General features: G+C 44.2%; 1 protein-coding gene across 1 annotated transcript in view; it reads right to left on the reverse strand.

Moving 5' to 3' along the window:
• The window catches only part of LOC126456687 (cytochrome P450 9e2-like), a 97,552-nt gene extending 81,148 nt beyond the window's left edge, over positions 1-16,404 (reverse strand). Inside the window, exon 1 of the mRNA XM_050092429.1 lies at positions 16,011-16,404. Coding sequence (XP_049948386.1) covers positions 16,011-16,404 — 394 coding nt within the window. The remainder of the gene's footprint in view (positions 1-16,010) is intronic.
• Between the last annotated feature and the right edge of the window lie 1,139 nt (positions 16,405-17,543).

A 17,543-nucleotide genomic window follows, 5' to 3' on the forward strand; every position in this document is an offset into this window, starting at 1 on the left:
TGCATAAAAAATGTTTATACTGATTTTTATTAATTTTTGGCAGTTGCTAGCAGGATCAAAATGGCTGACCACAAATTACCCATTGTTGATCGTAACGCAAAACGTGCTATCGGCCAAGATGGTGATGATTTGCACGAACAGATAAATCAAAACAAAGCGCCAACCGAGCAGCTAGCAGAAAGCCGACATACTCGTAAATCAGAGATAGGTACCACTGAGCTAATAAATGACAGCACAGATACACCGACAGATTATGACGATACTATGACGACTATCGATGAGACTATTTCACAGATCCACAAATATCAAGAATCTTTGTACCGGAATGTTCTGTAACTCTATATATACCGTATGTGTTCTGGCCGGGGGCAGTTCGCACCGCGCTCTTGTATGTGCAAGTGCTGAATAAACCTTCGTTAAGTGAAGCTAGTGTTCGTCATTCATCTAATTACAGCTTCTTCTACGTGACATTATTCTGGTGGAGGCGCCGGGTACTGGAACTTGTGATGGCGCACATTATCGACGACACAGTGGCTCCCATCAGGCCACGACAGAGCCGCCGTTTACGCGGAGAGAAAGCCGAGTTTGAGTCATATTCAACAGATCCCAACCTGCCGGAGACAGAAGAAGAAGAGGACGTTACGACGACAGCAACTGTGTGCCACCGGGTTCTCTGGTGACGATGGCCAAGATTCAAACAAGTGGCTGAAGGTTTATGAGCGCATAGCCAAATTTAACAAATGGGATGACACCGTGTGTTTGGTTAACGAATTTTTCTACTTGGATGGCACTGGCAAGCAAAGGTATGAGAACAACGAGGAGAAGTTCACAAGCTGGGAAGTATTCCAGGCGGAACTGCGCAAGTATTTCGGCGACACACAACGACAGAAGTGCAAGGCTGAAGATAAATTAAAGTGCCGGGCACAGCGTTCAGGAGAAACTACGGCATCCTACATTCAAGACGTCTTGGAGCTGTGTAAAATAGTGGATCCTAGGTTGAAGGAGGAAGGTAAGGTTGCACATCTCATGAAGGGCGTTGCTGAGGACACGTATCAAACCCTTCTCATGAAGGAGGTTTCGACAGCAGACGACTTCATAAAATGGAGCCAGTAAATCGAGACACGCAAGAAGTTTGAACGGCTTCCAAACGTTGTATCGGTGTCTGTGATGCAGGAAGGAACTGATTCTACAAGTGTTCTTCGTCAGATAGTGAGAGAGAAAGTTCAGAAGGCACATGGATTGCACGACGAGCAAAAAACCGAGACGCTTCAAGAGGTCACAAGGGAGGAAGTGGAACAGACATTGAACCCAATCTCTCGTCCTTCATTTCTCTTTAAAACGGCGAAAAAGTCGAGTCCCAGGTGAAGTTACGTTCCTACAATGCCGCATGAGGAACCTGTTTTTGCACCTAGGAAGACTGACGTCTGGAGGACCCAGGATAACCAACCAGTATGTTTCCACTGTGGGCGACCGGGGCGCTCCCCAAAACGCCCATAAAGGTCTCTATCGCCGTTTAGAAGCTTCAGCCGATCACCTACCTAGCCGCCGCAACCTGGAAAACTAAAACGTGCGACCTTCCTTGGAGGTGAGGCAGCTGAAGAGAAAAATCCTCCGCCGTCGATCACTACAAAAATGATAGGAAACTACGTCGATACCCTCATGGATGGCCGACCAGCCCAAGCTCTTGTGGACTCTGGAGCATCATATTCAGTCATTTCGGAGAAGTACCGTCACCAGTTGCAGAAAACCGTATCGTCGACAGCAAAACATCTCTGCTGAAGGTGGCTAATGGGAAATTTGTAAAACCTACAGGAGGGTGTGTCATTCGTATGGGTATAAGCGACCATACACAGCCCTTAGAATTCATCGTCTTACAAGAATGTAGTCTTGACGTCATTATAGATTGTGGTCACTCGAAGATTATGCTAGACGAGATGAGATACTGTAAACAGAAAGATGCGCATCCGAGTGTGTGGAGACTATGTGTTCTGGATGAAGTGACCATTCCTGCAGTCAGCCGAAGAAAGGTAACTGTCATGTGTCATGCCATGGCCGGCCCGGGTGCCCGAGCGGTTCTAGGCGCCACAGTCTGGAACCGCGCGACTGCTACACTCGCAGGTTCGAATCTTGCTTCGGGCATGGATGTATGTGGTGTCCTTAGGTTAGTTAGGTTTAAGTAGTTCTAAGTTCTAGGCGAGTGATGACCTCAGAAGTTAAGTCTCATAGTGCTCAGAGCCATTTGAACCATTTTTTGTCATGCCATGCATCAATCAATCCATGGATCTTCTAGTGGAACGTAAGACAAGCATACCACTGAAGAATAACTTGGTCATCCCAGACTCTGTCGTCTCGTTTAAGAACGGATTCGGTGAATTGTGGATAGTTAACTGTCGCCAGAGAACCGCAGATCCATCCAAGACGCATGTGCGTACCAAACGCTGAGCCGTAAATTGCAGAACAGCTGAGCGTCATAGAAACCTCCCATGCCGAGTATGTGGGCGAAATTAGCGCTACCACTACGAGGCAAGATCTTCTAGCTCGACTATCACCAGGTCTCACTAAGGAACAACAGAAGAAGCTTCTTGCCACTCTTCAAGAGTTGCAATAATGACTGTGTGGACGATGCGGCCTGTTCTACACCTTATTTCAGATCTGTATGACGATGTTATGCTGATTACATTTATATGTTTTGACGATGCCATTATGGCCTTATCACTTTAAGACATGGTGTAAAAAAGATGTGAGGATGGTCATTACGGACTGAAACCGGTCATCGTCTAAAGAAATCATATTGTTATCAAAGACTGAAATAAAAAACATTTGGCAGAATTGGATCACTGTTTGTATACGCGACCATGTCGCAGTTGGTGATACACTAGACTGTCTGAAGGGGGCTAAGTCATTCTCAACAATGGACATACTCGGGATACTGGCAAATCGAAGTAGATGAGGCTGATCGTGAGAAAACTGCATTCATCGCCCCTGAGGGCCTGTATGAGTTTGAGGTAATGCCGTTTGGCCTGTGTAATTCATCAGCAACCTTTGAACGGATGATGGATAATTTTCTAAGTCACCTGAAGTGGACGATGGTTCAAATGGCTCTGAGGTCATCAGTCCCCTAGAACTTAGAACTACTTGAACCTAACTAACCTAAGGACATCACACACATCCATGTCCGAGTCAAGATTCGAACCTGCGACCGTAGCGGTCGCGCGGTTCCAGACTGAAGCGCCTAGAACTGCTCGGCCACAACGGCCGGCGAAGTGGACGATGTGTCATTGTTATTTAGATTACATTATAGTGTTCTCAGAGACATTTGATGAACACACAGAAGAAGGACGCCAAGATATCTCAGATTATGCTTGCCTTAAATCGGTCAGAGGATGTGAAAGGACAATTTAAGGATTACTTTGCAAAAGAACTTTGATCCGTTTGGAAAGATGTGGCTACCAATGATTCCTAAACACATGCGGTTAGACGTTCTACTGAAATTCCGTGACACACCTGAGGACGGACATTTAGGATTTATTGAGACGTACGATAGAATCCGCAAGAGATTTTTCTGCCCATGTATTTTTTTAGGAGCGTCCGTCAGTATGTGTCGTGCTGTAGAGAGTGCCAGAGGAGGAAGGCAGTTCCTCAGAAACCACCTGACCGACACATACCAATTCCACCAACCCAGACCCCTTTCCAGCGTGTTGGGATTGACCTCCTCGGACATCTGCTAGTGGCAGTAGATGGATTATTGTTTGCACTGATTATCTGACACGCTATGCCATTACAAAAGCCGTGAAAACAGCCGAAGCATCCGAGGAAGCCACATTCATCGTGGAAGACATTGTATTAAAACACGGTGCCCCAAGGTCGTTAATTACGGATCGAGGAAAAGTTTTTCAATCGAATCTCGTGAGAGAGATAAACCGTGTGTGCAACATTACTCCACATGACGAATGCCTACCATCCGCAAACTAACCGGCTTACTGAACACCTTAATAAGACACTATTCTTCTCGGGTGTGCAGCCGGATCATAACATCATCTTGACAGTATCAAGTTGTCGTTATGATCCGGCTGCACACCCGAGAAGAATATTATAAATAATTACGCCGGGAAAGCCTTCGGAGTCAGGCCTTAATAACATCTTGGCCGACATGTTATCAATGTTCGTCAATATTACACTGTGTTTCCGTTACATCCTGATGACGTGGACGACGCTTACATCGGCCAGGTGTTAACCAGAGCTGAGGAAGGTCGACTCCGCGCGCTGCAGGCTCAAGAAAACGATCGCCGAAGGTACGACGGGAGCCACTGCCCTGTTGTGTACCAGCCTGGTGATTTCGTCTGGATCTTCACTCCTGTTCGGAAGGTCGGTCTCTCTGAGAAGCTCCTCAGGTGCTATTTTGGACCTTGTAAGGTTGTAAGACAGTTGTCTGATGTTACTTATGAAGTTGAAGTTTTCGACCCCGACACAAGACGACGAAAGATCAGAGATACGGTTCACGTCCTTCGAATGAAGCCCTATAAGGATGCTGGAAGCCAGGGTAAAGTCGAGTTCCAGCAACAGGCAACAATCGGAAAGGTGACGAAGAGCGTAGCGGCAAAATAAGTTCTAAAAAGATCACCGCCAGGGTGAACATCAGTCATCGGGAGTCGGAGTACGCAGGACCGATGACTCGTTCCCGGGCTAGGACGACGTAACACCGAGACCCTGGTCTTTTAAGGAGGAAGCAATGTCGCAGAAGAAACTGAGTAGCACCGTCGATGTGGTGTAGAAGTTATGATACTAGACTGTTACATGGAGGGTCGTGAGTTCAAAAGTCAGCTGAACTATAAAATTTTAATTTTGATGTCCGGTTCGAGGACATTCTAGAAGTATCCACAAATATCAAGAATCATTGTACTGGAATGTTCTGTAACTGTATATACACCGTATGTGTTCTGACCGGAGGCAGTTCGCTCCGGGCTCTAGTATGTGCAAGTGCTAAATAAACCTTCGTTAAGAGAAGTTAGTGTTCGTCATTCATCTAATTATACCTTCTTCTACGTGACAATATGAAAACAAATTTCAATACAGTTACACAACAGCTTGGTAACTTGAAAGAAAATTAACGATTTGTCACAAGGTTTTTCACACTTCAAAACAGAGCAAAAACAGGTGTTGGAAGATTTCCAAAACAGTGTCACACAAAAATTCAATTATCTGACAGAATATCCACACACAGAGATATATGAAAATTAAAAAGAAATGAGAATACAATTAAAACAGGAGGATATTTCTGACGTTAGAGAAAGTATTGACGTTTTGAACGAAATGGTAGGTTCAATTAGTGACAATGAAGAACATGTAGAAAGTGAATTAAAGAAAATCACGGACACGAATGATAATATAAGAGCAAATCAAAACCAAATGTGTAATACTAGAAAGAAAGTGATCACTACTGTCAACAAGCTACACAAGGACTATCAAGGTTTACCATTGGCAGTAGAGGAGCTAGCATTAAGAGCAGAAAGCTAGGAATTAGAGTCTGACTGTGCCAGAAAATAAAGAACTGAGACAGGGAAAAATTTAGATGATAATAACCAAAAGAGCAAAAGCAGGTACCTTAGGACAAAGTAGCGAAGTATATGTATGCGCAGTAGAAGAGGCCATGGGGAAAAGTAGGTCAGGCTGCTAATATTCAACTACCTGTGCCCAAGACGGATGCGTGTAATAGTTATCCACATCTTGTGACAAGGCCGACATCGAGCGCAAGTGAAGACTACAAAATTCGTAGCCGGCCGCGGTGGCCGAGCGGTTGTAGGCGCTTCAGTCAGGAGCCACGCGACTGCTACGGTCGCAGGTTCGAATCCTGCCTCGGCCATGGATGTGTGTGATGTGGTTAGATTAGTTATGTTTAAGTAGTTCTAAGTTCTAGGGGACTCATGACCTCAGATGTTATGTCCCATAGTGCTCAGAGCCATAGAAAATTCGTAATTTAACTACAGCAGTACCTACAGCACATGCTCCGCACACATGTAACAACATATCGGTGTCAGATAATGCCGCATGTTTAACGTCCATCTTCGCTGTGGAAGGGTTGCTTACACATGGCTAGTTTCCCTCGTATTCGGCAGATGGAAAGTGGATGAGCCCGGTAGTTTTTTCAGTGCGTTCCGCAATGTATTTCCGCGTAACCGCAAAGAGGCTCAAAAGATAAGATTTGTTCTCGGTTGCACCCAAGATGACGTTCTTTTGGGGGTTACTGAAATGGGAGAGCGTTGTCACAGTTACGAGCAATATGAAGGTACTTTCTTGAACAACTACTGGTAGGAAGCCGTTAAGACGTAAAATCTTTAACCCGCCTCCATTTAATAGGCAAACGTGGAAGCTTGCGGGGTTATTTCGAAAAGTATTTAAATAAGGCCAGATATTGGACCAACCCCATATCACAAGTGAATGTATTGAAGATATTAAAGAACAGACTTCTGTCATGGATAAGGGAAAAATTAGTAACCACAGTTTAGGTTTCCATTGACCTCATTTATGAAGAGGCACCGTGGCAACATAAAGCGGCAAATAAACAAACACCTCAGCCCGTCTTTGGAAACCAACCTGTAAATAATAATGTTGCTACACAACAGGCATGGCAACCGTATCCGACACAGTACATACAAAAAGGGAATGGATATGGTAATGAAAATGGGACGAACAAAAGATTTAAGCGAGGTTATCAGAACAACAGGAACAATTATAACGGACAAGCGAACTACGGTCCCCCAGTACAAGACATCCGTCGCCCGCCAGTGGTAACAGTCAGCCAGTGCAGTGGCAAGCGGTCGCCAACAGTCAAATGCCAGAGCGGACTTTAATATCGCAACTACCAACGGAAATTCGCGCGAAGATGGGTCACGCGCCGCCAATGGTTCAAATGGCTCTGAGCACTATGGGACTTAACATCTATGGTCATCAGTCCCCTAGAACTTAGAACTACTTAAACCTAACCGACCTAAGGACATCACACAACACCCAGTCATCACGAGGCAGAGAAAATCCCTGACCCCGCCGGGAATCGAACCCGGGAACCCGGGCACGGGAAGCGAGAACGCTACCACACGACCACGAGCTGCGGACGCGCGCCGCCAATGGCACGAACTGGCGGAGCACAACGGGCTGTGCAGCTCTCTGAAATCACTCCGGCCACCGAGGTCTACGCTCCTGCACCAGCGGAAGACTCCAACCAGGCACAGAGAGGCCCACGCTGCTGACAAGGGAAGGAGTGGGGGCAATACACTTACAAACACACGTTTTGGGAGATACGACGAACAAGATGACATGAAAGATGATTTATACCGACGTGGGGTGGAAGTTCAGGAAAACTTGTACGAAGAGCAGGTACAGGCAGTTACGAAGACAACGATATTTGACATGGAAGTACACTTAGTTCTAGTCACAGGTGCAACGACAAACTTAATGTCAACTGAATTTTTCCAAGAATTAATGAAAAGAGGTAAAATTCCCAAGTTCCCAGCGCAAATTGTAGAATACGGACGGCCAGTGGAAACTAACCAAAAGTATTGGTTACAAGCACTTATTCCATTGAAAATAGTACACTTTACAGTCAAACGTAATTTCCTCATCACTGACAAATTAATAGCAAATTGTTCGATTGGAATGGACACGTTTAGGACTTATAAGACGCAAATTGGCACTGAAAGTGGTAAATGCTACTTCAGTGAAAATGAACAGGTATTTTCTGCCGGTTTAATAAAAACGTTAGACAAGAAGGCCAAGCAGAAGGAGGAGTCTGATGCGACAGCTCAGTTTGTATTTTCTACTGTATTATTTGCAAACACTCAGCATAATGAACACATGCCAGAATTGGATGTAAACTATGAAATGGTGGAGCAAAAGGTAAGTGAGTCCAGCACCTTAAGTGAACGGGAGGAACAGGATTTTACAGATGTGTTTTTTAAGTATGTACATGTATTTGCAGAACAACCCAGAGTTTTCAAGGATTATCAGTACAATATGGATGTTTACCCAAGTGCAACTTTATGTGTATCATCATATGCCATTCCTTAGACGTAAAAAGAGGCTTAGTTAATGCAAATACGCTCAGTCTCACCGATATGGAGAAGGATTTCTGTCTGTGCAGAGACGCCTCCTCGCATGGTCTGGGGACGTGTCTGTTCCAGATGAGGCTGAAAAGGACTGTACATGGTGTACATAATAATAATAACTTAATTTCAGTTTTATTTTAAATACTAGTGTTAAGGAAAGATGTTTAGAAATATAAGATTTTTACTTATATTTTGATATATATGAAGTAGCAGGTAAGTAAAATTGAGAGCGATATTAGACAATAGAGCGCTTCAATAGAGCGCTTCGCTTGATGCGAAGAGCGGCGAACCAGAGTAGAACTTGCGACACGCGCTGTGGAGTAATCGTAACTGTGAGATACGTCAGCAGACGAGGTGAAAGCAAGGAGTCGCGCGCATGCGCGTGTAAACACTGCCGCAGGAGATTTAGTTCTTTGACAGCCGACATGGTAGACGACTGCCAGCGAACGCACACACGTATTTATAGGAATTATATACATATAGGAAGAAAGAAGGAATAATTAGAAACTCTCAACACTCAGTTGTCTCTTTATGATATGTGTATGAACGTGATCATTATAAACAGCATTATCATTTCTACACGTCGAATGACAACATCTACGGCAATTAAACACGTGTCGTGAGTACTTAAATTAGACGTCGTCTTAAGTAAACAATGTCTATTTCATGTAGTAGGAGCATAACAAGAATCTACCATGAACAATGCTGATTGAGAGTCTTCTTGTAACACGGTTTGAGTCATATACCTTTTCCTTAGTAATCCGATGGGCCGGTAGTCAAATAGATTCCTTCCTTCATTCCTAGAGGTGATGCTAAGCGTAGTTAGACAAGCGTTCCCTAGAATTTAGAACTACTTAAACCTAACTAACCTAAGGACATCACACACATCCATGCCCGAGGCAGGATTCGAACCTGCGACCGTAGCGGTCACGCGGTTCCAGACTGAAGCGCCTAGAACCGCTCGGCCGCACCGGCCGGCCGAATGTATTAAATCTAATTTTGTTAATAACAGTAGGTTTAAAGAGTAACAGCATAGAAAATCAGACACTTTATGCAAAATAAGTAAGTGATTAATAGAGTTGGACGACAATTCGGCAAGGGACCTGTGTAAAAGTGATTTTTTTTTTTCAAAATTGAACGATTAGTACTCGTATGCAAACCTACAAAAATTTTTACTAAACTATGGTCACCTCTGAATAAATGGAGAAGTGTTTTATTAGGAACTTACCTTATCGTTGGGTGCTCGTCGAAGGATTTCCTCTCTGCTCAATAAGCACGTTACGACAGGTAAACAATGGATCCCGGGGCGTCAAATTGGAGTCTTCTGTCACTGCATCGAAATTACCGCAAGCAAGCACACCGTTTCCACGAAATGAACAAATACTTGTGGAGGAATACACTGTGAGACACACGGCGACTTCGCTGTTTCACTCCGCATGAAATGGACCCGCACGAGTTAAAAGAATTCAGCGAGGACGCAACCGTTACAGCCCCACTGCCGTGCCGCCAACTACTTGCCACTCAAGTGGGCGCAACAATGAACAGGACTTGACCAAGCGTTGTCGAATACGCACAGTGTTCACCCCCTCTTTATAAACCGTTTTCCTTGTAATTATTTGTATTAATATATGTAGATATAATGTAAAGCTGACGTGTCCACTTAACATGACATTACTCTTTCTAAAAGACCGAGAAATAAAATGCTTAAATGGCTTTGACCCCTCCCCCCCCCCCCCCACATCGCTACTGGATAGCAACCGATTAATCACACGATACTGCCTAGCACTGTACACCCCCATACGATGTCAGGGTACAGTGGGGGGCAATTGTGCAACGCCACCGCAGAAGACGGCAAAGATAGGCTTTCAAAATTCTCTTTGTAACAACAGAGCACTGTCCGGGGAATATTTAATTTTTCAACAATTTTTGTCTCAATTTCGCTTAAGAGTACTTGTGTTTTAGATCTCACACGAAAAGGATGTGTAATTTTTACTCCTGCGTCAACAATGAGTGTAGTGTATGCCATGTGTGGTAAAAATCCAAAATGGAAAAATACATATACATTAAGAGTTATCATAGATGCAAGAGTATATATATATATATATATATATATATATATATATATATATATGCACGAAACGTCAAGATTTAATGGTTGGACTGTATAATCGGCAACCACAGAAAATTAGAGGTAAAGTCAGCGCAACTTTATATATATATATATATATATACAGGGTGAGTCACCTAACATTACTGCTGAATGTATTTCGTAAACCACATCAAATACTGACGAATCGACTCTTCCACAGTTCGATCGTGTGTACCGGAGAGCACCGAATTACGTAGGGATCCAAAGGGAACGGTGATGGACCTTAGGTACAGAAGAGACTGGAACAGCACATTACATCCACATGCTGACATCTTTTTATTGGTCTTTTTCACTGACGCACATGTACATTACCATGAGGGGTGAGATACACGTACACACGTGGTTTCCGTTTTCAATTACGGAGTGGAATAGAGTGTGTCCCGACATGTCAGGCCAATAGATGTTCAATGTGGTGGCCATCATTTGCTGCACACAATTGCAATCTCGTCGTCGTACACGCCGCAGTACATCTGGTGTAATGTCGCCGCAGGCTGCCACAATACGTTGTTTCATATCCTCTGGGGCTGTAGGCACATCACGGTACACAATCTCCTTTAACGTACCCCACAGAACGAAGTCCAGAGGTGTAAGATCAGGAGAACGGACTGGGCAATTTATGCGTCCTCCACGTCCTATGAAACGCCCGTCGAACATCCTGTCAAGGGTCAGCCTAGTGTTAATTGCGGAATGTGCAGGTGCACCATCATGCTGATACCACATACGTCGACGCGTTTCCAGTGGGACATTTTCGAGCAACGTTGGCAGATCATTCTGTAGAAACGCGATGTATGTTGCAGCTGTTTGGGCCCCTGCAATGAAGTGAGGACCAATGAGGTGGTCGCCAATGATTCCGCACCATACATTTACAGTCCACGGTCGCTGTCGCTCTACCTGTCTGAGCCAGCGAGCATTGTCCACTGACCAGTAATGCATGTTCCGTAGATTCACTGCCCCGTGGTTTGTGAAACCAGCTTCATCGGTAAACAGGTAGAACTGCAACGCATTCTCTGTTAATGCCCACTGACACAATTTCACTCGATTATTAAAGTCATCACCATGTAATTGCTGATGTAGTGACACATGAAACGGGTGAAAGCGGTGACGATGCAGTATGCGCATGACACTACTTTGACTCAGTCCATCGGCTCTCGCAATCTCCTGTGTACTCATGTGCGCGTTCATGGCAACAGCAGCTAACACACCAACTGCACCCGCTTCTCCTGTGACGGGCCTGTTACGGATCCGTTTGCGTGCTGCGACCATACCTGTTGCATACAGTTGGCGGTAGATGTTTTGCAATGTGCGGCACATTGGATGCTCTCTGTCCGGGTACCGTTCTGCATACACTCTGCGGGCTTAAGCTGCATTTCGTCGACACTCGCCATATACGAATATCATCTCCGCCTTTTCAGAGTTCAAATACACCATGGTCACAGTTCCTACAACACTGCACTATCACAGACGTCTGGTAACACGGTGTACTACAGTTGGTCTGCGTGCGGCGACGAATGCAGCAAGCGCTACATGCGGACACTGCGACAGCTAGTCCAAACCACAACAGTGTACTACAGCCACACTCGTAAACACGGTCGTCATCGTAAACATGTCCCTGCAGATGCTGCTCGCCGACCGTGGCCCGTGTTTGTTACAACACACAACTGAACGTCGGAGGTTTCAAGCGTCAACTTTAGGTTACAATATCTCCGGATGTAATTAACATTTTACAACGCAACAAACGGCACTGATTACTTATTTCTTTATATATTCAGATGTGCTAACAAAACTAACGTGGTTTCATTTTAAAAAAACGTAGGTTTGTGTTAAAAAACATACTTCCGTGCATTTTTGTATGGTTTGTATTAAACAATTACACTAGCCCCTCTCCTCACGTTCGGTCTGTGGAATCAGACCGTCAGTATTTGATGTGGTTTACGAAATATATCCAGCAGTAACGTTAGGTGACTCACCCTATATATATATATATATATATATATATATATATATATATATATATATGTGTGTGTGTGTAATAATCGAACAACTGACTTTTTGTTAGGCATCAAGTAAGCTGCAAAATATGGATTGTGTAACTTCAGTATTGGTACGTTGCATCGTATTTTTCTTCGGCTGCGAGGAAGACTGTTCACGGAACCAGATTTAGTTTCAACACGAATTCATGCTTTAATTCCAGTACTGCAAGTAGTAACTATCTCTCATTACATAAATTTCATGCCGTTTCATATTCTATGTATTAGCTGTTGGGCTGCCTTCCAGCACTGTTAATCCAAAATGGGCCAACAAAACTAACACAAGCATTAATAATAATAACAGTATAATTATAACAATAATAATATGTGTAACTTGTCTGACAAAAGAAAGAATTGTTTTTGTGGAATTTTGTTGGTTTGTATATAATTAAGTACAGTTTAGGGCAATAGCAAAATAATGTGTAAGCTTTCGCAACTCTCCGTTTCGCATGCGTGTAAGTGGGAGTTTTCGTGCTTTTCCATTTTTTAGGATAAATGTCCAAGATTCCTAAGAGATGTATCAGTTCACGAATTTACTTCTCGGCTGAAAATCAGATTTGTTGTGCTGCACCCGAACAGAACCTTGTGCTAACTGTACCTCTCCATGCTAACCGTTCGCTTGAAGTCACGCTTATTTGATTTGGTCACTCTCTCAATCAAAGGATCTGTTCACGGAGGCTCTAGTTCTTTTGTGCCTAACTTTTCCGTGTAATTTACTTTTTTGTTCCTAGAATGAGATTTTTTTCCCTGCTGCGGAGAGTACGCTAATATGAAAATTCCTGGCAGATTAAAGCTGTGAGCCGGACGGAGACTCGACCCTGGGACCTTTGTCTTTCGCGGGCAAATGCTCTACCGACTGAGCTACCCAAGCACGAAGCACGACCCGCCCTCACAGTTTTATGGTTCAAATGGCTCTGAGCACTATGGGACTTAACATCTGAGGTCATCAGTCTCCTAGAACTTAGAACTACTTAAACCTAACTAACCTAAGGAGATCACACACATCCATGCCCCAGGCAGGATTCGAACCTGCGACCTAGCGGTCACGCGGTTCCAGACTGCAGCGCGTAGAACCACACGGCCACACCGGCCGGCTCACAGTTTTACTTTTCTGTTAGCATTTAAAATAGATTCAACACAGTTCATGTTTACACTGCACATGAAAGCTGATTCCTGCACTGTAAGCAATCAGCTCCAAAGAGAAAGTGCCATTTGTGGAAATGATGAAACTGAAGTAGTAATGTCTACCAACATGGTCACTTGAGTAAAATACAAATGAGGCGTTGAGATCCGTAAGAGCCTAAAGCACACCGCCGTCGATCCCACATTTAAGCAAATATGAGAGAAACCAGTGATACAGATTTTCCTGAATTTTCATATATGCAGTATGGGCCTACAGCACAGGTAACCCTGACTCACTGTAAAATCAACAGTTTTCAGAAGCATTAATAAATGCTACAGTCTCACAATCGACGCCGATGTGCTTTACGCCCTTATGACTGATTCTCAGCGCCTCAAATAGATTACTGTACGACAAAATTTATAACATAGGTTACATTCAGTACAACTTTTAACATATACCGACGTCCGATCTATAGCATATAGTTAGTGAATCAGCATGCCTGAAAAGTTTGCTTTATCATATAACAGGATTTATGTCAGGGGAAAAGGGAGAAAAGTCTGCCGCAGTGTTCTACCATCTGGTCGCACTGACGTAAACTTCTAGTTGAGTGGCACATCGTGAGGCGTGCATGTTGTTTATCAAATCCCTTTGTTTTTGACCCTTAGTGCAATTACGTCACGCGAGTTGCGCATGCGCAAAAGCTCACTAAAACGTGCACAACTGAGGGTGTGCTCACGACCCTGTTGCCAAGTTTCACGACGCCTAGAGGAGCACTAGCGCGTTAGATTTAAGTGCCGTGTACCGCGCTAGAGTGGCCGCGCGGTTTAATGCGTCATGTCAAGGTTCGCGCGGCCCCTCCGCCGGCGATTCGAGTCCTCCCTCGGGCATGGATGTGTGTGCTGTTCTTAGCACAACTTAGTTTAAGTAGTGTGTAAGTCTAAGTACCGGTGACCTCAGCAGTTTGGTCCCTTAGGAATTCACACACAAGTGTTGTGTGTTTCAGAGTGCAGCATCTGTTTTACGTTTAACAGCGTGCAAAGGAAAATAACTAATAAATCCGCAAGGTGTCGAAAGTTAGGGTGTTCACGTGCTCTTGTGCTCGCTCATACACAGCAGCCGCCACTGACATTATTAAACTAGTCAATTACTGTACTGCATAAACGTGTTTTATTTACTTTCTCTTTATTTCTGTTAGCTTTTAAATAGAAATATTAGATTGTCAGCAGCGATTTGTTTTTAATTCAGTGCACAACGTACAGTAATATCATTCAGTCTTACTCATTATCAAATGGTTCTTGAAAGTCTGCGACTGTAAAAATAAAGATTTTGCTTGTTAAGCAGTAATACTTCCGTTTACACAATGACAGCAGCAAGCTGAGATCAGATTTGTGGTGTCGGGTAGGATGCTGAATCATCCAACATGTTACACAAACGAATGAATTTTCAACCTCAATGATCTGATGATAGGGGACGCGGTAGTTGCTCTTATCCGAGAAAGAAATCTCCAAACGCAATGAGAGATAAAACAATCAGTCCTGACTTCTGTTAGGGCTGCTCAAAGGCGCACGAAAACAGCATAACAAAAAAAGGCTAGATCTCTGGAATTCTCAACAGCAATGTTAATTAAGCCTTCTAACTACATTTCAAAATTGCTTGTTTACCCGACTATCGTTTGCTTTCACTATAAATAGAAACTGTCTGTTAAACGTACCTCTGAAAAATATCCAAGACAGTGCTTCCGAGCGTGAAATGTCGTTCGAGTTACCAGTAGAATATCCGAATGTAAATCAATAAAGAAATTCGCCTGTATCTACATGGAAATATACATCGGCAATTACAAAACTAAACTTGTTCACATTACAGTAAAACCATGAAAATAGTGTAGCAGCTCGCACCTCGTAAATATCACGCTTAAGATGACACATGACAAGATAAACACACCTCACAATGGGAATCATTTCCAAACGAGTCGCTTCTGTGAATGACAGGAACAAATACCGTTGATTAACAAACACACGATTCCGTGCTAACAGGCGGCTAGTACCACCCAGCACGACGTTGCAAGGTGAGGCGGCTAGGTTTCCAGTTGGCTTCAAATAAGATGGCGCGTTGGCCAATCTGTGTGCTTACGTAAACCATTGTTAACGCAACACTACAATGCCCGTCCGCCGAAAAAGGCGGGAGACAGCAAAAAGTTGTAGAGGCTAAGGCTCGCCAGCTAGCAGCTGCTGCTAAGTAGTTCGCTGCCAAGATATCGATCACTGTATCGTTACGACCGATTTTAAACAAACGTTTTTGTAAATAAATGAACAGGCCGTGCAAAACATTATGCCTGGCATTTTTGACCACAGGACGTTTAACTGTGTGAGTACTATTTTGAACACTCCACTGGAATAGTTGGTCAGTGAATACGGGATAGATGTCATCGATTCTCACAGACAATACTCTCAAGAAGTCACGATTCTACAGCACGACAGACACAAGCTCAAACTCAAGGCGCAACATGGTTATTTTCAGAAATTTCCCTAACTATAACCAACTCTACCACTGTTGTTAGAGAACTAGATGTTATGGTCTACGTGCAGACATTAACCCTGAAAATTTCACCATACCTTTCAGTGCGAGAATCATTCGCTGCAGTAGTGGGTTGCACCCGTCGACGCTCATGAAATCGGCGTGATCGGTGAAATGGTCAAAATCGGTGGTGGTGATGGCGTGGACGATTTCGGGATCCCTCACCAGCAACACTGGGCTCGCTAAATTGTAGACCCCCGCATAAGAGTAGGGCTCCAGCTGTCGGTACAGACGGGCAGCGACGTCGACGAAGGACCTCCTGCCCAGCACCACGTCCAGCATGTTGCCCACCAGCGGCAGCGGGGGGGCCCAGGGGACGCCGCGGCGCGAGAAGAACGTGCAGTAGCGCCGCCACCGGTACAGAGCCAGGGAGGCGGCCCCCACCGCCAGCAGCAGCAGAGCAGCCGCAGGCAGCCACCACGGGAGCACCATCTCCTGCCGAGTCCAGCCAGTCGCTCGTTCCGTTACAGGTCTCTCGACAGTTGGCGGCTTACGCAGGCCGTACTAATGTCTCGATCAACGTAAAATCAACGCGTCACAAAGAAGCAAACGTAAATAATGAAGATACCGGTACCACAGGTCTGCTTTAACCATGACATCATTAACATGGTGCAAATAAACACTCATCGAAACCAAAACATTCGTAAAATACGTGCTATAACAATAACTTCACAAGACCTGCCCCAGAAGTACTAGACCTAACAAAGAAAATACAAAAAGTCTGAGATAAACACATCTTTATTTTCCTGCATAGTCTCCTTTCAGCTCGATAATTTCCCAACAAAGTTCAATAGCTTCAGTACCCTACTCACAATGAGGTGGTAAAAGTCGTGGGATACCTCCTAATATGGTGTCGGACGTCCTTTCGCCCGGCATAGTGCAGCTACTCGATGTAGCACAGACTCAACAAGTCATTGTAAGTCTCCTCCAGAAATGTTGTGCCCTTCTGCCTGTATAGCATCCATAACTGCGAAGTGTTAGCGTCAGAGGATTTTGTGCACAAACGAATTTCTCGAATATGTTCCATAAATGTTGCATGGGATTCATGCCGGGCGATATGGGTGGATGTTCTTTAACACTCGAACGCCCAGAGGGGTCAGAATGACTCTTTTAAGTTTTCCGAGTGCAAGCTGTGTTTTAAAGACTGATTCAAGCGACATATACTTTCGTGTCATTTATTTATTTCGCATGTGCTCTCATTATATTAAAAAAACAGTGCATTTCGCCTAACTGATTATCACCTTCTTCCAGTTTCACCTTTAACGTCGGGAGGGGTCATGTTGACCTCTTTAGAAAACAGCTATAATTTTGTTTATATTTATGCCATACATTTACCTCTTGCATCCTTAAGCCTCGGCTACTTTACTCTGTAGTGCAATAATTTACTTTCGTTCGTCTTATTGCCGAATGAAATGACAACATTGGACTTGGTTCACCGTTGTTCGTCATTCTCTTGTAAGAATCAGTCTTTCAAAGGTGACTGTGAGCTGAAGATTAAAATGAATCAGAAAGAATATTTACGGGAGGAAGAGATTCTTGCAGAGTTACGAAGAGGAAGAGTTTTTACCGCA

The sequence above is a fragment of the Schistocerca serialis genome, chromosome 2 (genome assembly GCF_023864345.2).
Source record: "Schistocerca serialis cubense isolate TAMUIC-IGC-003099 chromosome 2, iqSchSeri2.2, whole genome shotgun sequence".
In the NCBI taxonomy this organism is placed as follows: Eukaryota; Metazoa; Arthropoda; class Insecta; order Orthoptera; family Acrididae; genus Schistocerca; species Schistocerca serialis.